Below are 20,831 nucleotides of genomic sequence, written 5' to 3'. Positions count from 1 at the left end.
CTTTAGAGGGGAGGGGTGGGGAAGCATGGGTTGTACTAATTAAAACCACTCCCATCTTTGTGCCTGATAGTGTATGATGGGCTGCTGCAAGTGGCTTTTTGCATGATCCTTAAAAATTGATTTACAACTTCTGTGGTTTAAAATGTGGGGGTGGTTCAGTTGTAGTGCTAGGAAAACCCAAAGTACCAAGGACTGTCAAAAGGTCATGCTCTCACCCTTGGTAAAACAGCCTAAACTTTGTTAAATCAGTATGGAAAGTAAAGTGGCATTCATGCAAAAACCCAGGGACCCAGTAAATGCCTTCAACTTCTGAGTGACCTGTGTATTGTATTGTTGCTGCTGGTTGGAAATGTTGATTCTGCCATTCAGGATACAGTTTGGCCTCATCTGTAGCCACAATCAGTCACTCTGTGGAAGGTTGAATTAATTCTGAAGTGAGTTGCAATCTAATAGGTGAAGTCAAAGGGCTATGGGGGAGGGAATGCATGTGCTTCTATGTAGCTGTAAAATAATAGATCAAGGTAGGTCAGCATTCAGTATTAACTGATGTTTAGGGATGGTCAGAAGGCCAGATTGAGTAATTTCTCATAACTGCTCTTTGAGATCATGTAATACCTATGTGCCGTTCTTCATATGTATATAATCTTTTGTACTTTGTAATCTGCAAAGATGTGGTAGAGGGACCAGTGAAGAAAAACAAGGTGTTAATTTTCATGTTTTAAAAACTCCCTATATCTTGAGAAAGGAAAAGTGTGTCATTGTATGACTCATTGAAGGCTGACTGAGCTGTCTTGAGTTCTTCTGTGTGCCTTCTGAGATTACTATTCAAGATGAAGTATTTAAATTACCTGCTTGGCTTTGGCTGGTTATTACCTTCCTCTCGAGCATACTTAACCTTTTTCCTTTCACTGTTGCACAAGCACTGCATTCAATATCTGTGTGTGAATGTAAGGATCTTACACAGCTCCTTTGTGCACAGGCTAAGGGTAAACTGCATGTACTTCATGCAAGTGGTTCTTACATCGTGTTGCAGCTCCCTGGGGTGCCAGCAGGTCATTCTGTGTTCACCCTGCCAGTCAATTTGCTGCGGAGCAGGGCAAGACATTTTGTCTCTAAACACACTGATGAAGCTTTTTTCTATATCAGTGCCTTGCAAGGGTAGAGATAATAATGATAATACCTCCCTGTGAGTGTATGGTGGCCCAAGCTTTGTGAGAGGAACCAAATGTGGCTGTTCTGTCAGCAGCCTGTGACAGGGACAGGGCTTTTACACCCGATCTCCCCTCCAGAACAAGGTTTTAACCAAAAGAAATAGGAAAAATAAATGCAAGTGTAGGTGTATAATTGGTACTGCAATTTCTCTATGCTGTATATTCAACATGAACTAATTTGTGGTGTTTGGGGTTGTTTTTTTTAAATATATGGCTTCCCTTAGTCATGCAGCAGCAATTTCCAATGTGTGATGCAGTTTAGGGATGTAAGAGGCAAACAATAAATGAGACTTTTAAAAAAAGACGCTTGTTTTCTGCCTTATTGAAAGACTCAGAAATTCATTCATTCTGAAAAATATGAGCAGGAAAACATCCAGCATTTGTAAAAGAAAATACTGTAATCTAAAGCCAATATTATTTCTAAAAGGCATTGGTAATAGCATTTGCACCCTTTGAAGGGGGTAACTAAAATGTATTTGTGAGGAAATTTTTGCATTTAAAATATAGCTATTAAATACTAGATTTTATTTCACTCCTCACAACTGTTAGACTGGGGTTTTTTTAAGGCTTTAGATGCTATCTGTGTATTAAGTTCATACTACAACTGCGCAGGATCACAGTGTTGCAGACGTCTGGATTTGCAGTAGCAGTACTGAGCTTGTGAAATGGCTTACTTGTAGACCAGTATTAATAGTTACAATTGACAAGTATAATTTTATTTTCCATTTTTGCCTTGCATAATTTTGATTGCATATATTGGGATAGTTTGGTGTTACTGGTTGGAAGATCAAAGAGCAATTTTAAACATTCTAAATAGCTAGTTTCTGCTTTAGAAAATAACTGGGCATATAAAAATGATGGTCAAATTACTGTGGCATTATAGAGCAGGCCTGTCATCCTACAGGAAATCATGAGAAGAAAAAAAGTTTACAGCAATGACAAGAAGAAATAACTTTATTCTGGATAAGAGGCCCTGTTTCACATCGGGAAGAGCCTCCTAGCAAGATTTAAGCATGTTTTCAAAGTAGGTGCGTGCAGGAAAGCTTAGTTGCCAGGCATGGTGGGTTTGAACAAAGGGAAAATAAATTTCAAAGATTATTCCCCGCTTTTTTCATGTGGTCCATTTTAAGTGTATTTTAAGGAGACAAACAGTTTTATAGGGATTATATTCTTTTATGGGCTGGCTTGAAGTACTTGTCAGCAGGATCCGTGATTTTCTTTCATGTTGGGAGACCAAGTGTTTTTGGAAAGTTGAATCATTCTTCAACTGTAGTTATTTCCTCAGTGTGACTTTTTGTAGGTAGATTTGCATATTCTGTCTAAAGAAAGAAAATTCTGTAACACACAGTAAGCTGCAAGTTGTTGGTATCATTCTGAACATTAGTTTCAGCAGTACCAAAGGCATCCCATCTTGTTCTTAATACTTCAGAAATGAATGCAAAGCAGGAGAAAACAGTTTTAAGGACAGTTAAGGAATGTTTCAATATGTATGATTAGTACTGACTGTCAGCAGGAGGAAGAACAGAAGTTAATTTAGATGCTGGACAGCCTTAGCTGAGGCAATAGAAGGAATTACTCAGTCAGTATTGCCTAAATTTTCCATATGTAGGCATTGGCTAGATGTGGATAAAATATTTTGGTTGCTATCACACATTTCTACATTGGCTGACCTGGAGTTCTAGGAGAGTGCGTGCTGCTAGGTGAGATCATAGTACTCATAGAGCACTTCGAGTTCAAGGTATTGAGGGAAGATAAACAATTTAAAAAAAAAAGGGATACTACTGGGGGAAAAAAAGGTTAAAAAGGCAAGCTTGTTGTCATACTGAGAGTATGTTGCAGAACATCAAACCACGGTGTTCTGGGGACTTTTTCTAGGAAATCTGAAGGCTGGGTAAAGCACTGCAGGGTTTTGTGGTCATGGTATTTTGTGTTATTTGACTGTTCTCCAAGGAAAATGCACACAGTGTGGCTTGTGAGTTCTTGGAACGTATTTAACTCCAGGCAAGAGGCAGTAAAATTCGGTAATGGTGAAGAAAGCATTTGGGGAGAGAATGACTAGAAAGTCATCCGTCTATAGTAAGATGAGTAAAATAAAATGAATTAGAGGAACGCAAGTTTTTTTACGCACTGAGTGATTTGGTTGGTAGGATCTTAGAGCAAATAAGAAAATTGGCAGTCCTTTAATATGAGTGTTTTAAGGATATAAGTGCAAACACAATGCAGAAAGTTAAGGTTTTGTAAATCATGTTTTTCAGTGATCTAGGTGAAAATAGTGAGTAACAGGAGAAAAAAGGAAAATGTGAAAGGTCATTGAGTAAACAGGCAAAATGAGGAAACACAAACTTTAAAAAGGTGTGATTAGCAAAGGACATTGCAGATTTCAAAACAGCTCATCAATTCATTAGCATTAAATGTCAGGGAGAGTGGTTTTCAGTGGAGAGCTTTTGAAAATGTCCTTTTAGTACTTGGTTTGGTACTTTTAATACCTTTGAAGAATTACAGCATTCAATCAGTGTTAAAGGTACTGAGTTTGGAGAGAAGAGATAAAATAAACTTAGGTTTTAACAGTAGATCACGCTGTTTAAACATGTCAGAATTATATATATGAATTATCTTCACAGTGCCTGTTGGTAGGTATGAGGCAGTGTGAAGGCTTCACTCAGCTCTGGCAACTGCTGCTGCTGCTCCATTGCTCCCTGCATGAAGTGCCTGTGCCACAGTTTACAGACCACATCCCACAAAGGCCTCTGGGTTGGAGTGCAGTGATTTGAATGTGTTTGGTAGTATATGCATAGGAATTTGGAAGCCTCCCAAGTTTAGGAAAAGCAAGCAATCAGTATGCAATTTTTGAAAGACTGCTTGCTACTTTCCTAGCAATTATAATTTAATATGGACTGTGGACTGCTGCTGCTGTGCCTTAGCCCTGGCAGCCTGATTGGAAGTGAGATACCAGGTATTTAGTACTTAAGGTGCATGAGGAAACCAAGTTACATTTCTACCTGCTTTCTGTGAAAGCCAAAGACAAATTAATCAGGACAATGTGCTGGTATATAGTTACTAAAACTCACTTTTAGTAGTCAGTGTTTTGGGGATTCTTTGTAAACAATTGAAGGAAAATTTATGTGTCCCTTTTAGAAGCCTCATTGGAATGCGTGGTGTTGCCTGCTGAATTGTAGGCAATTAAGGACTAACCTGATATACTGACTTCAAGTGTGTCTTTGCTTTAGCCAGCTGAGAGAAAGCATCCCCTCACTATGCAGTCAGCATGCAAACCACTGCTCAAATGGATGGATTTGAGAAGCATGAATGGTTTGAAGCCTGGTTGTTGTGACATGAGTAGAAAGACAGGAAGAATTACTTGCTGTTGACAGTATGCAAGTGTGTAAGGTACTGTAAACAGGAAAGGAATAAGGGTAAGAAGTAATGGATTTTAAGTGCAGTAAACCAGGCTGTTAAAAAAGCTTTTTAAAAGTAAGGCTAATTAAACACACAGAATAGGCTGCACAGGGATGCTACAGTATATTGTTTAAATATAATTTGCACAAAACACTGAGATTGCTAATTCTATGTAGAAGCAAGAGGAAGGTTAGTTAAACTGCTAAGTGTTTCCAGCATTGTTGATTTGCATTCAGTGTGGCAGGATTTTTACATGGATATAGGTCAGGCTTATGAAATATATATTCACATTATATTATGACCATTGATGTTTGAAAATGCTAATGGAAAGTGCTTCCTCACTTAGGTTACTTTTAAAGTATGAACAGCAGCCTTGCAAAGCTGATACACACAGAAATTACTGGTCTCAGTAAAAGTGAAAACTCTGGTCTTAAAATACATCTGCAAATACCTACAAGACACTGCCATAGAACATTTCAGGTTTCAGAGCAGTACACCTTGCATGGCAGAAATTCATTTTGGACCAAATGAAACACTTATTTTCATAAATCAGTCCTTCTAGTCTTTGGCCTGTTGTGGATTGTAGTTAACAAATTTGACTGAATTGGAAAGAAATCATACCTGTATATCTTCATCAGTTAATGCATTAAATTTGTCTCTTGGTTGTGGTATGGGAGGACATATGCTCTTGAAACTGCAATACCTTTGGGTAGAAAATGGGATTGGGGAGAAATTTAAAATATTTAATTTTTAATTAAATATAATTTAATTAAAATGCTAATATAACTAAATGCTAATATAACACACAAACATTTTGTGTTATAACTTAAGGACGTTTTTTAATTTCAAGATTGAATATCTATTGCTGTACGAGTTAAATGAGAAGTAAAATATTTGGAGTGGGGTAACTGGTGGGTAACTATTATCACACATCATTTAGATTACTAAAATTTATTTTGTGATTAGAATAGATCAGTAAATACTTTATTAATCGATGACTTTGAATAAATCATGTGACATAACTTTCACCACTGAGTGAGAAGTTTTATCAAAATAACAAGCCATTAATTTGTCTGGATTTTCTCTGGTATTGTATACAGCTAACAGCTTGAAAGCAACCTCCATGTTAAATGCTTAAAAGTAAGAACAGAAAAGCTTTTGTAGGATCTGGTAGAATCAATCACTTAATAACTTCAATATCCTTTCCCCGTTTTTCCACTTAGTGATTTTGCATGCTAAAGGGTTATCCACAGCAATCCTGGTGGTATTAGTTCATGACATTGATAATCAGATTATTTAAATTTGCAGGTAGGAAAGTAGGAGGTTGGAGGAATGTGTTGCTAATGGATAATACTCTCATCAGTAGTGTCTACAGAGAAAAGGCTGATTTACCTTTTGAAAAGACAATACAGGAGAAGCGTAATTGAGATTGTTCCAAGTGCAATCAGAAATAAAACCACGAAAATAAAGTCATCTTTCACTTGACCTGAAATATCCAGGAGAGAGAAATATCTTAGCATGGCAAAAAACTGCCTTTGTGACTGTATGATGTAATGAAAGCAAATTTCACTGATTTTTTTGAATGTCTCAAAGAACTTCAATTTGACTCTCTTACAGAATTTTGTCAAAAATTCAGATGGACTTGATGCATTTTAAACTTTTTCAAATATTTAAAATCAAGATAATTAAAATTTGGAGAATTAAAAAAAATTCTGGAAGAAGAGGAGAATAAACAGTTACAGAACAATCAACAGAGCAAAATTAGTGGAAAGGGTGAAAAGATCCAGAAGGAAGGGGATGATAGTCATGGTAAAAACTTAGAGAACTGAGAAGCAGTCTCATCACAGCAGATCAGAGTGGGTCCATCCCAGTCTGTTCCTGTTGCCCTGGCATCTGAGTAACTGCTGCCTGCACAATCCCAGCTAATCAAAGGCTCTGCTGCCAGAATATTGGAGCTTCTCCTCTGTATTAATAAAATCCACCCAGTTCCTTCCATGTAATTAGGTAAAAAATAAGATTTTATTCATTTCTGTGACTGTGAGGAAGACAGGGAAGCAAACATGGTAACACTGAAAAAAAAAAATTCATATTCTTACCAAACTCAATGGGTTCACTCCATTCCCCCCAATTTGAGCTTATGGGACAGTTTTTTCCACGTGCTCTGATTTTCAGAATGTATCTTTTTTTCTCATTGTAATTTTGGAATTCGTATCTGTTATCCCTTACCTAAAAGCAAAGTAATCAGACTCTGCATTTCACTTCATAAGCAAATATTAACAAAACTTGTGGGTAATTTCCTGATACAGTTTCTATAAAAAAATGTGTATGTTTTTTTTTTTTTTTAGGTGTGTACTAGTTAAATGTTTATCCTGCCACCAAAAATTTCTGGTTTTTAAAGGTTAAATTTTTTTTTGTAGTTTATTTGGCCTTTGATTTATTTTATAAAATAAATCCTCAAGAAATCTGAAAGACACCAAAAAAATTGGAGAAGTACCCTGTAAACTCCCCTGGCAACCTTCATGGGGACTAAACAGGCATGGATGGTGTCTTTGCTAAAAAGGTGTAATGTTTTTGAAACAATACAATAAAAGAGAGGTATTACCTAACCTCGTGATACTTTTATTCAAAGTCTGGAATCTGTCAAGCCCTTCCAAGGCTGACAGTACCACTCATTTGTCCAAGGAAAATTGACAGGATGTATTAACTTCCACAGGTTTTGAAGATTGTTGCTGTCCTGAGCTACGGTGGTATTATTCAACCAACAAGAATGAGTGTTTCAGATTTTTAGCAAGAAAAATGTCACATCTATCAGTAGCAAAATCTATTTGCTCAATAGATGGAATATATGCAGTTTTGTGAAAATTCTGCCTCCCCCACCCAAAAAGGATGTATTAAGTTTATATTTAAAGACATCACAGGAACATATTTTTCTGAATTCTCATTCCTACATTGATGCAAAACCTGTAGTTCTAGAAATAAATGTATTTTCTGTCATGGTATGTATATGCTTAAGTAGGCAAAAGCCCAAATTTGTATGTGACCAGAATACCAGAATATGAGGAAGCTGTTTCTCTTCTTTGGGCTCATCCTGCAAAACAAAGACAAATCTTAATTTTTATAATTTTCTTATCAAATAATCAAATATTTCTCTATTTTATTGCTTTTGAAAATCGTAAGTTATTTTATACTGAATAATCAATTGGATATTATTCTCCAGTTATAACAGCACTTTATTCAGAATTTTGTCTTCCTACTTCATTTTTAGAAAAGGAAGGAAACATTATTTATCAGTCGATGTGAGAAGTGGTATTTTGCTAAGGGTGCTTTTATACACACTATGCATTCTCATCCATATCCAAATTACGCAACAAATCACATCATCCTACAAACACAGCAGATCTGGAAGCTGTGATTTCACAATAGTTTGATAACCTGGGGCAGAAAATTGATGTGAATAGCAAATTTACCCTCCTTCCAGTCAAAGTCCCTGTTAGACACCTGACTTATCCATGCTCATGGGCTTTCTGTGAAGAGCTACTTACACATCCTATGCAATCAAATTTTAATTAACTGGAATCAAACACTGACTTAGATCAAAGAGCCTGAAAATTTTGAAGAAAATGATAGGTTCAATTTCATTCAAAATGAGTGAACGGATTGAACAGCAGTGACTTTTAGCAATGATCTCAGAAAGCATTGAAAAGCTGAGGTCCTGGAAATATCTATCACATGTAATATCAGGAGGATAGCCAGCATTACGGAAAAGTCAGAAAGGTATAACTGGAAGGAATGTCTCATTACAGAAAACACACCCAGAGTGTGTCTTGCACTTTAAAGCAGACTAGTGTTTCCCCAGCACTCATTGTCAGCTGAGTGCTTATAGCTTGGGACATGATGGAAGTCATCAGCTGTGAATGAGCAGGGTGTGAACGACCTGCTTAAACTTTAGATGTGTAGTGCTGTTTTAGCTGCCTTACCTCTGCCGGCCCCTCCTGAAAGGTGAGAGTTCTGTCTCCCATCACCATGTAGGTTCCTCTGGTACCTTCAGTACCTCAAGGGGCATGAGGCACCTAGTGCCCCACAGCAGGGAGCCCTAATGTGCCCTGACTCTCAGGGGATATTTATACTCCTTTACAGACACCTACATTAAGGTGTCTCAGTCTAGGATATGAGTTTCATACCCAAATGTAGAAATCTACACTGAACACCACCCATTCAGACTGTGGCACAGTAAAGAGTTAACATTTATTTCTTTCAAATAAAGGTTTTGATAATAGTGCTTTGTTGTGATCTATCTCTTTATGTTAAACTTTCTATTTCACACAAGATCTTACTGTCAAATTATACGAACAAGCTGGAAAGCTATGTGTACTGCAACTGCTCCTTGAAATAGCTACCAAGGTAGATACTACTAATGCATGAAAGATAAGAAATCCAGAAAATCCAAACAGCCTGCAAGCCATTGGTCTTGTTTGTAATAAACAAATGAGATTTAATGAAGTGTTGTTTTATCACAGTTGTATATTTATGTTTAACCCTTAGCTGATCTTTCCTGTAATGCTCTTGTGCCCGAGGAATTGCACCCATGGTAAACTTCTGAGCTGCAGTTCATGAGAGGTGGGATGTGAGACAAGCAGAGCTGGAGCAGGAGAACACCACAGCGTATGAGAGAAAAGTTAACAAATAAAGGAATCTGAACTTTACTCATTATAGATATGCGTGAGCACAGATACAGTACAAAAGACAAGCCAAGATATTAGTTTTACCTTATTTTGTATGTTAATTTCATACTGAAAACAGTTTGCTTTTTCCATGTGACTTGTAAGGGGTCGACACCACGTAATTATGCAACCTGCTGAATCTCTGGCACAATGGGCAGTGACATTTAATGGAGCAGTGAGTATCTCTGAGGAAAAAGTGGAATAATTAATGTCAGCATGGTCAATAATTAGCTGCAACTGATGCCTTTAAAGCAAAATGCATATGAAGGTGAGGCAATTGATATACAACTGTGTGCTTCTAATGCTAACTAAAGTTATGTAGTAAACAGCAGTAAAATACCTTACCAAAATCTGGGAATATATCACTGTGGTTTTTGGACATCTGAAGTAAATTAAGTTCGTTTTAAAAAAGTATGAAGGATTTTGTGTAATTCAGTAGTGAAATCAGCAGAGTGCCATTTTCTCCTACATCCGTTTTCCAGTTTCATATTCACAATGCAAGTTTCCAAAGGAAAAAGGAAGGAAGTTTTTCTATATGTGGTATTATTCATGATGCATTCAAGGCATCTGAATTGGAGTGCCTGTCATACAATTGACTCAGTGTGACCTAAGTGTCTAACCACTGCAGTCAGCAGAAGCCTCATCAGTAGTGCCCAGGATGTCTGCAGAGCTCTCTGGCTCTCCATGGAGCAGGTGTGCCTGCATAGCCCTGAGCTCCACAGCCTGCATCAGCTGCAGGCAGGAGTCACTCTCACACGAGCATTTCAGACCAGACAGAACACTCAGGAGCACCCTGGTATCTCATGGGTCCCAGGCCAAATCTGCAAGCCTGATGGATGCCTCAAATGTCTGTGTGTCTCAAATGGCACTAGAAGCATGTTTTTAGGTCACTGAATCCCACCCCAGATTTCTCTTGGAGCTTAAACACCTAGCTCACACAGAGGTACCCACACACTTAACTAACACAGTCTTAATTTGCAAGCTGAGCCCTCAGTCTGGTTTTAGGACATGTAGCTCTTGTGGCTCTCAGAGAGACGTGAGAATAAGGGATGGTAAAATAAGCCCTTAAGAAAGGTGGCCTTGAAAGTATAAGCATTCCCTACTTCCTTATTTTCTAAAACAGTAATAAAATGTTCAATTACTTACCAATTTTATACAGGTCGATGTACTCATCATAGAACTGGATCCGGGAGTCTTTGCTAGACCCATTCACCATAAAGTAAGCTTTTTCAGTCCCTATGCTCACGTTTTGGAAGATACATCCAATATTTCTGCCAGTTTCATCTTTAATGTAAAGATCACATTCCATCTCCTCATCATCTCTGCATACAACAAAGTATTTTAGTTAGACATGGGCACTGGGATTTGAAGAATGAGAATTCAGACTTCCCTGGATCAAGCAGACCTACTTACCTTGACTTCTGCCAGTAGAGGAAATACTGTGTATCTGCTGGAGCATCCCTCCCTGCCTGCCAAGTGCAGTTCATGAGGAAAATGTTATAAATCACACAGGAGAAGTTTTCAATGGCTGACCCATTCATGCCTGCAAACACAGGAATATCTGTGGTGAGGAAAAATAATGTAGATCTTCCAAGTTGGAGGATCATGGCACACACTTAGATATGTTAGACACCTGCAAGCCCAGCTAGTTATTGCTTAGTTTAGGAATGACAACTGAGAGAAAACTCTACTCTCAGTCCATTTTAACTGCCTCTGAACTGTGAAACCTGTCAGTAACTGAAGAATTCCACATATAAAGGAAGGCATATTGCCTTTTAACACCATCCATGCTGCTACAGAGAGAGGTATTTCTTCTTTTGCAATTAATGCCCGGGAATCCACTCCTGAAGTGTTTACACAGAGGATTTAAAAAGCTGAAAATTTTAAAAGTAAGGGTGGACTTTTTCCTGATTTCCAATCAAGTGGGCTCTTCCTTGGATCTTTCCCCCCTCATGTGGGTGACAGTGACTTGTTTTACTTTTCTGGAACACACTGAAGTGGGAAACTCCTTTCTTTGGAATGTCCTTTATGGCTGGGCTGTGCAGGCATGCTCAGCCTCCTCCTCTCTTCTTTAACCAGTTTTTTGCTTCTTTCTCTGGTATGTCCAACAGTCAATGAAAGATTGGAGGCTTGCTCTGTGCTGACTCCAGCCCTCTACAGTGCCCAACACAGAGGGCAGCGTTATGGAAGCACAGGGGAATCATCTGGGACATACTTGGAAGATAGGGGCAGCTGGGGAGGAACACTGAAGTTTTGTGTGTCCTGGCTTCTATTTTGAGGGTCACCATGAGTGTTTCCTCTGTCAAGTCTACAGGAAGAGCTGAGCAGCGATCATTTTCTCTGCTCTGGCATGAGCAAGCTGCTAATCCATCACCTCTCTCATGTCTGAAATACCCCAGTTACGCACAGCTGTAGCAGCACTGGGGGCTGTGGAATTTTAATGGAGAACTCTGAGCTGAGAGGGAAGGGGAAAATGGGTCATGATTAACTCACCAACAGCCCAGCAGCAAAGCATTTAATAAACAAATAAGTAGTAACATCTTAGTTTGCAACAGCCAGAATAGTTATTTGAATCCACCCTTAGACCACTGAAATTTATTTGCATTTTGGAGCCTTAGTATGAAAGAGATTAATGCAATTATGGATACATTTGTTGTAATGCATCTCTTGCAGACTGATGGAGACATTTGTTACACAGAAAGTAATTTTAACAGATCTACCAAACAAAAAAAATTAAAGAGGAAGTATAGCAGTTGCCTATTGTGTAAGTAACTGTTTTCTAAGGCAATGTTTACCTTTAAAAGGTTGCAAATAGAGGAAACTTTAGCCAGACTATATACATTACCTCCAGGGAAAAAGGTGCATTGTTTTGAGATGTTTGTGTTTGGCACTTCAATGATAAAGAATACTCCTTTGTGCAGAGGCATGTGTAGTCCCGCTGGAAAGCTGCATAGTGGACTATTCACCTGAAAAGGGAACATGTTGATATTTTATTTCTCTGCTTTTCCTCTCTTGGTGTTAGATGATTCTAGCTATGGAAGTGTAATACAGGAACTTAATTCCATACTTATGTATGATTTAGGCTCAGGAGCTAGCTCTCTCCTTTAGCATTCGAGGGTGATGTAGAATGGAACTGAGGGATCAAAAACATAACTACACAAAAAGCTTTTCAGCTCAGGAGTTGGATGCTACACTCGGGTGCAACTATTTTGGGAGACCAATAGTACCCCACTGGCATAACAGAAGATGGAAAATAAATAGGGGAGCCACAATGGAATTCAGTCAAAGTATTAAGCAAAATAGATGTCCTTGTCTGACCTATACAGGGGTTAAAAAGGTGTCTATGACATTATATTTATGATCTTTAATAAAGGGGTGATGTATTTTGTAATATGTGTTTTTAAGACACCTGCTTTGCTTGGCTAAATAAGCCATTTTTATCTCTGTCAAGCTTCCTGTTTTTCTCTTTGGATAATGTGGGTTTAAACCATAACCTGTGCTACGGCATGATCCAGTTTACTGTGAAACAAATGAAGAACTTAAGATAACAAAAATCCACGGCAGTGTTTGCAGAATTTTTTTTAAGGGGTCTCTTGTTCTGTCTCTGTAAAGTCTCTAGAAGTCCCACTTAGTCTCACAACCCCTTTTTTCATCAGTTACATCCCTACTCATGATTCAACATAGGTGAAGTTGAGGATATCACTTCCTTTCCACCTTGGTGCCAGAACTTCAGTTCTTTAATTCACATGGGGTGCTCATCTCACAGTAAATACACCCTGACATTGCTGATGGCTTTCCACAGTTCCTGACAGATCAAGCTGTAGACTGCAAACAGCCACGTGTCAGATGTTATCTGCGACATTCATTTCTTTCAAAGTAGGTGAAATTGATAAAAGGTACAATTATTTATCCCAATGAATAGCAAGTTTACCTCTTCCTCTAGGCTTTCCATGTCCCTGTCCCTGATGGTACATTTGTATTTCAAGAAATTCCTGCTGCTCTCCCAGGACAGTTCCATTTTTCTCTGGTCCACATTCACATTTGTAATAGGTGATTCTTGTGTGTCTGCTGAAAGTGTTGCAGCAAAGTTCAGTAAGGATATGCTATTGCTTTTGTTGAATGAAGAGGATAGTATATGTCAGGCTTAAGATGACAATTTCCAGTTTCATTGCAAATATCTCTGATAAATGAAGAGTTAAACCTTGTTTCTCAGGCTACATCTGCAAAAACATACTTACACTCCATACACTGAATGTCAGCATGCAAAGGATGAAACAGCATCATATACCACCAAATCATGCAAATGAGTCCAAGAGTACCAAACATATTTCCTTCTCTGGAAAGAGACAATGAAACCTTCAGGAAAAAAAAAAAGCCCGTAAAATCATGATAAAGTGTACTTTGCTTTTGCAAAATTTAATTTTTTAAAAATATTCTTTAGAATAGACAAGCAGAGGGTGTATTTCAGGATGTCTGGCAGGCACCTCTTTGAAAGAACTGAATAGCCATGATACTGCCTATAACAACACAATAGTTTGAGATAAAGAGGCCACAGACTCTCATCATGATAAATACACTCACTATATTCACTGCAGAAACCATGATTTGGAGCTACTGTTTTCCCACATCTCTGTCCTAACTCTACCATGAGAAAGTCATGTTTTCTTGCTTTGTGATCCTGTGAACATCACAATGCTTTGTATCAGTCACTAGAGCAGTGTTGATAACACACCAGGGTTTTTTGGCTGTTGCTGGGCAGTGTTGGCTCAGCATCAGGGTTGTCTCTACAACCCCATCTCACCCACTCTGCAGAGGCCAGTAGGATGGGGGTGAGCAAGAAGCTGGGAGGGAAAAACTGATAGGGACATTCCATATCATATGGCATCATGTTCAGCATTAAAACCTGGGCCAAAGAAGGATTGGGGTGGGATGAGGCATTCATTGTCCAGGCATTTAACTTCCAAAGCAACTGCTGTGTATACTGAGACCCCCTGTCCCAGGGAGGGTCTGGATATTGTCTGCTGATGGGAAGAAGAGGACAAAGAAGATGGGAAGTAAGAGAGCAGCTTGGTGGGCAGCTGGTGGCCAGCCAAGGTCAGGACACCACCATATTTTTTCCTGTTTGATATCACAAATGGCTCTCTATTTTTCAAACTACATAACTCCCACTGTTCCTACAGATTTGCATCCATCCAGAACAGTCGACTTCAAATTTTTGTTTGTTGCAGTGCCAGAAACTGAGGAGTCAGATGTTACAGATCACTGTAGACAATTTAAATTACTAAGGAAGTGTGAGTACCTGCAAAGGGCAACTTCACTTTCATTCATGCACTATGGAGGACTGAGCAAAACTTGTCAAACACTGGCATCAGTTCTTGTCAAACATTACTCATCTTATGTACAATTTTCCTTTTCTTAGAGGAGGTTAAAACTCTTTGGAAGATATTTCTCTATTCCCAGCATTTTTTTTTTCTACATGAAGTAGCAACTCTGGTTAAATTTTTGTTTGTTTGTTTTAGCATTGCCTACAAGTGCAACTTCGTAGTAGCAATTTTCTTGATTACAGATATTACTAAGGATAATTCTAAAACCAACATAAATTCTTAAAAATTCAGGAAAAAGAGAAACATGGTAATATTTTTTTACTAGTCTGCCCTTCCGTATTAATTTTTATGATAATTTCAGAATGCTGTTTTCAAACAGATTCCACTTGTGGCAAAAGCAAAAAACCCATCCAGATGTCCCAAGCAAGTCATCCTGTAGTCTTAAATATTTCCAGAAGGCATGATTGGCTTTCCAGAGGAAATTGGCTTATCCATCATGGTCTCCAGGATTCAAGCTGGGCCAGGACATCATGCTGGGGTTGCAACACAGACAGACTCTTCACTGTAACCTGCTTATCTCTTGCAACATCCATATTTGTAATCATCATGCTGCAGTAAGGATGTGGCCAAGGCTGCTGGGAAGTGATACTGAAGAATCTCAAGTGCAAAGAGTATGAAGGACTGGCCGTGAAATGCTCTGTGAGATATGGGTCTCAATAATTATTTCCAGTTTCTCATGCTCTCAGGGACCTCCCCAGTAATGAACATGAGAGCCTCAAGACCTGTTGTCTTTTTAGTCAGCTTCTTAATCATATTTTTCTCCATTTTGGCCCATCTTTTAAGTCACTCAACATTTTCTCCTTCCTTTCCTTAGCTTATGTTCCTTTCCTAGGCATTTGTTTTTCTATTCTCTGGCAACTGTTTACTCACCGTTTCTTTATGTTCTTTGTCTCATTCTTCTTGACATCTCCCTCCCTCTATTCTCATTACTCCTGTGCCTTCAAAATCTCCCTCAGGTTTCCTGCACAGGACTGCAGCCCCATACTGCAAGTACTCTTCACACTTTCTCATGGAAACACTTATCTGGGACACTGCCTTAGGACTCATCTGCAGCCCTGTCTGCTCAGAGAAGTGTTTGCTGGCATCATTGTCTGCACACTCTGGACATCTCATTGGATGTGCAGCAGGAATGCCATGGCCTGTAAGCATTCACTTTCCTCATAAGAAATGACCATTCCAGCTGAATGCCCCGAAACATAGACAGGTCCTTGGGCTTTTCTCTGCCTGCAGGCAGGTTAAGAGATAAAGGAGCTGTGGTGAGCCCTAAGCCATTTAGCTGAGCAGTCCAGACCTTCTGAATGGTGGCCAAACAAGTGGCTCCAGCTCCAAATCTTCAGGAATTTTCTGTCTCCAGGACCTCCACACTCTCCCAGGCTGGTTTTATGCAGACAGATGTGGTAAACCTCTCTCTGGTCTGAAGACACCTCAGTACTGAAGGTGCCAGAAGGAACACTTATATCAAAGTGATTGTGAGTGTTATTTGGAGGATCAGACCAGAAGAAACATATATATTCTGCTGTAAGCACTATTTCCTCAGATTTCATCAAAACAGAAGGTAAAATAGAATCTCTTAGGAAAAAAATGTCCAAACTGTATTATCTTTTTCTGCTTAACTTCTTTCCTTTTTCTCCCCTGGTCAGCCTCCCGAGAGTGTGTTTACCCTGCTACATAGGGCAGAGCCCCAGGGAGGACCTGGTTTCCTCCCCCCTCAACTCTTAGCTCACTCCCTAGCTCTCTCCAGGACAGTTTGTTATAAACCAAATCTATCCACCTTAGCAAAGTGTCAGAAGGAAAACACAGTCAGGTAGTCTATGGTAGTTTTTACAGAAAGCATGCACTAAATACTGACTTAAGAACCATCAGTTCTTACTCTACTGAACAGTCTGTTGTCTTTGCTCTTAGGCTGTGAGTGCAGGATGCTACCAGAAAATGTCGCCTGAGATCAGTGACTTACTTGCTTGAGCAGCTCTGGGAAAATTACTTCTGCCCATGACACACTTCCAGAGGTGAAATTGTATTTTGCTCATAGGATAATGTGAGGATAAACTGATACTTATACATTGAGAGATATAGAGAATATCATACACTTGCTAAGACTACCAGGAAATATTGAAATAGCAATAGAAACCTTACAATGCAAACAATGAAATATTGTTATCAAATTGCTGCCTAAATACAACTTGCTCAGTTTTTAGATTAGTATTCTCCTTTCTGTTGATGATACAAAGCTGTGAGGAGTGAGTGAATGAGTGTTATATGACTATTTTGTTTCAGAGGGACCTGGGCAAGCTGTAGAAATGGGATGACAAGAATCTTGTGAAATTCAGCAAAGGACGGTGCTGAGTCCTGCGCTTGGGGAGGAACAACCCCTGGCACCAGCAGAGGCTGAGATCCACCTGCTGGAAAGCAGCTTTACGGGGACAGCACAGGCTGACCATGGGCCAACAACGTACCCTTGCAAAACAGAAGACCAAAGGCACCCTGGGCTGCAGGAGGCAAAGCACTGCCAGCAGGGCAAGGGAGGTGTTCCTGGAGTGCTGGGTCTTCTTCTGGGATCCCCAGAAGAAGAAAGACATGGAGCTTCTGGAAAGAGTCCAGCAAAGAACCACAAAGATGATTAAGGGCTTTGACATATGAGAAGAGGCTGAGAATTCTGGGATTGTTCATCCTGGAGAGATGAAGGCTCAGTTAGGTGTTACCAATGTGTACAAATGCTCAACAGTGGGGAATGGGAAAGACGGAGCCAGACTGCTCAGTGCTGACAAGCGGCTGGACAAGAAGCAATGGGCAAAAACTGAAATAATGGAAATTCAATTTAAAGAAAAGAAAGCACATTTTACTGTCTGGGAGCCAACCACTTAAACAGGCTTTTCAGAAAAGTTGTGAAGTCTTGAGCTACAGCCCTGAGCAACCTGCTGTAGCTGACTGCTCTGAGCACAGGTTGGGACAGGACAATTTCCAGAAGTGCCTTCCAGCCTCAACCGTACAATGATTCTGCGATTTACCTTTTTCCCCCCAAGAAATAGAAATCTACACATTTCTAGTTAGAGTAAGTTATAGAAAGGGTACATGGAATAGCATTTCTTTCAATTATATATAGAAGTCAGATAAAAAAATGTCAGTGCAACAGACATCTTAGAAATTTCATAGTCATCCTTTAATCTTGAATAAATCTATACAAATTTTGTATAAACACATTACTACTTTTAATCAAATAGGCTAAAGAATCCTCAAATTTTTCTCTAGAATTCTTTAAACTGGAAGGACGCTAATCTAGATTTTGTATATGTGCAAGTATGACTGTACCTAACTTAATCCCTGGCAAACATTTGCATCTTGAAAAAATCTTCTGCGGCACAAAAAAACCAACACACAACATAGAGAGATACATACCTCCTGTTGAAAGACTCTCTTCATTTGTCTTGTTTGATTTTGGTTCACAGCAACAAGGACTCTTTAACGTGTAGTTGTAGTTGCATGCAGAAATCAGTAAGTGTTTTGCTCTGCCAGTTACAGAAAGCATGATCTCTTTTTTTTTTTTTTTTTACACCATGACAGTATTACGTGACAAATGCTGCAAGTTAGAAAGCCACTCAGTTTATCATTTCCCTTACTGTTTTTGAGCTTCCTTAAATTTCCTGATTGGCAGATGTTAACAACTTCACATGAAGTGGTGATGCAACTAACTCTTCCGGCCTGATATATCAGATGAACTAAACATTAATAGTCACAATATGCAAACATATTATCCAAAAATATGTAAATAGTAGAATCATAGTACATGAATATGCTCATAGAAATACCACTTCTATAAATAAACAGATTTTCATAAATTATATGTTCTGGAAATAACAGCAGTGTTGTGTGATTAGTCCATGTCTAAAGTGACTGTCTGTATATGTTGATTATGGGCCCTGCACAAGCCCAGGTTCTCCTCAGAGGAAGATCGATCCTTAACATGTACATACAAACAGCCAAGAAAGTTCTGTCTTGCATATTTGCAGGCGAAGAAATGGCAAGGAGAATGCCAGACCCAAATCTCTGAACTTTCTCACTGCCTGCTTATGGGTTGTTTTTGTTTGGTTCATCTTAGACTACAATGTCATGAGTTAGATGCAAAAGTGTTTGACTGCAGAAATTAAAAGAAAATATCCAAAGCATTTACTGAATAACATAAGGTCACATTCACAAAAGATTTTGCAGTCATATAAACATGACAGCCTAAGCCGTATTGTTTAACTTCCAGCAACTTCAGATGTGGCTCTGTGTCATGCTGTGTTAGCCACTTCCCCATTTGTTTTACATGACATCTAACATGCAGTTATGTAATCTGCATGTAATAGATTTTTAAAAAATTTCCTGTTGTTTTTGGATGCTTGTTGGAAGAGAGATTTCAGCTAACCCCTACCTTCCACTCTCAATCCAGGCACAATAACAAGAAGGTGAAGAATTCCCTTGGCTCCTTGGGAGTGAGGGAGGATCCTAAGTAGTTGCTTTGTTAAAGGAAGAACTGTTCTTAACTCTGCTCTCTTTGAACCAAAATTCTAGGGACGGTTTGGTTTTTATTTTTGGCAATGTACATGCTCAGATCCACCAATAGCAAACTATTTCACAGACTTTTCAAATTTTAAATGTCTTTGCTTTTCAGTCCACACTGCTCAGTCTTGCCCACCTTTACCAGTGATTCCCACTAGAAGGACATGTTAATATTATTTTCTGTTTTAAAATCTTGGCTGAAAAAACCTAGGTAAGTGGAATGAGTTTCATCAGAGCACATGTGAGGCAAGGCTCAGCTGCAGAGTATTGTCTCTAGAACCACATACAAGCATTGGCTCTGCCCTTGTCAGCTTTTTCAGTACCTTGGGAACAGGACAGGCATGTTTCAAATCTTCTGCTCACTAAAGGACTAAATTTACTTTTTCTATGGAGCCTTAAAGCAACATAGCTACTACATGTGTAGTCACACTTCAGTGTGATTTGAAATTGTCTCTTCATCAAATGTGCTCTGCTTGGGTACCATCACCCACCTCAGTGACCACTGCCACCTTGATCCATTGGTTAGCCCTATGAGGAGTAGCTGAAGGAGCTGGGGTTGTTTAACCTGCAGAAGAGGAGGCTCAGAGGAGACCTTATTGCTCTCTACAGCCACCTGAAAGGAGCTTGTGGCCAGGTGGGGGTTGGCCTCTTCTCCCAGGCAACTATAGGACAGAGGATAGAGCCTCAAGCTGCACCAGGGAAGGTTAGGGTGGACATCAGGAGGATTTTCTTCAACTGGAAGAGTTCTCAAGCACTGAAAAGTGGTGGAGTCACCATCCCAGGAAGTGTTCAAGGAATGACTGGATGTGGCACTTTGTTGCATGACTTAGTTGAAAAGGTGGTGTTTGGTCAAGTGTTGGACTCAATGACCCTAGAGGTCTTTTTCATGCTTAATCATTCTGTGATTCAATGATTTTGATCTGAAACCTGGACTAATTCATCAGGGTTCTGTCTGTAACACCCTTCCTGAATCAGTTAAGAATGGTATCCCTTTCCAGGAGAAAATAGGAAACAAATGATGTGTTTGTTTAGGTTCTATTTAACAAGACCATAATTCTTGAGTGTCTTGATACTGTCTTTATTATACTTTACTATGCCCTTCCTCACACTGAGCCACTGAATGGCTGTTCATAGCTCATGGCTGGGTTTTGGTGGACTGGAGCCAAACCCTGGCCATTTTGCCCAAGAGGAAAGTTACTGTGCAAGGTTATATAAACCAGTGCAGTCTATTACAACCCCATCACTCTTTTGCCAAGTTATTGTGAGCATTTCCACTCTGACCAGTGCTGCATACTCGGAAAAGTACAAAGTGTGGCTTACCAGTGTGTTCAGCATGAATTCAGCCTCTTTAAGAAATTTGCTTTGTGTTCTGTTCTGCCGCAAAAAGCTTCCCAGGTGAGTCTTTGACCAAAAGGCAATCATTAACTGCATCAAAGGCAGTGGGTGTGCCAAGAGTTGTTTGTGTTCAGCTACAGTATAAGCTGGAGAAAGTACAGCACTGGAAGGCTCCCCAGCACTGGAACATGTCCAGGAACAACTGTTCCCAGCATTAGTTTCGCCAGGATTTACAAGCAATGTCCTGA

The 20,831-nt window shown here is 39.3% G+C and overlaps 1 protein-coding gene across 8 annotated transcripts; it reads right to left on the bottom strand.

Annotated features, from left to right (window-relative positions):
* Nucleotides 1-7: 7 nt before the first annotated feature.
* LOC146444505 (granulocyte-macrophage colony-stimulating factor receptor subunit alpha-like) lies at nucleotides 8-20,761 on the bottom strand. 8 transcript variants are annotated; one of them, XR_014850966.1, is made up of 11 exons: nucleotides 20,569-20,677; nucleotides 18,106-18,286; nucleotides 13,567-13,684; nucleotides 13,260-13,396; nucleotides 12,174-12,294; nucleotides 10,742-10,871; nucleotides 10,475-10,650; nucleotides 9,374-9,513; nucleotides 6,704-7,695; nucleotides 5,229-5,310; nucleotides 2,473-2,530 (listed from the first exon to the last, which is right to left on the bottom strand). XR_014850966.1 is itself a non-coding variant. In XM_085056182.1 (10 exons), exons 1-10 carry the CDS (start codon nucleotides 20,677-20,679, stop codon nucleotides 5,996-5,998), a joined length of 1,200 nt encoding a protein of 399 aa, XP_084912308.1. In that variant the 5' UTR covers nucleotides 20,680-20,761. The 8 variants fall into 8 exon arrangements, 1 of the variants encoding a protein (XP_084912308.1); XR_014850970.1 differs by having other exon boundaries at nucleotides 18,106-18,215; nucleotides 20,569-20,666; XR_014850962.1 differs by lacking the exons at nucleotides 5,229-5,310; nucleotides 18,106-18,286 and adding an exon at nucleotides 6,000-6,093 and having other exon boundaries at nucleotides 8-2,530; nucleotides 20,569-20,752.
* Nucleotides 20,762-20,831: the final 70 nt, after the last annotated feature.

Source organism: Lichenostomus cassidix, chromosome 1 (assembly GCF_008360975.1).
Source record: "Lichenostomus cassidix isolate B80296 chromosome 1, HeHo_3.0, whole genome shotgun sequence".
NCBI lineage: Eukaryota > Metazoa > Chordata > Aves > Passeriformes > Meliphagidae > Lichenostomus > Lichenostomus cassidix.
The sequence above is the reverse complement of the archived record's forward strand: the minus strand, read 5'-3'. Positions and strand labels throughout refer to the sequence as shown.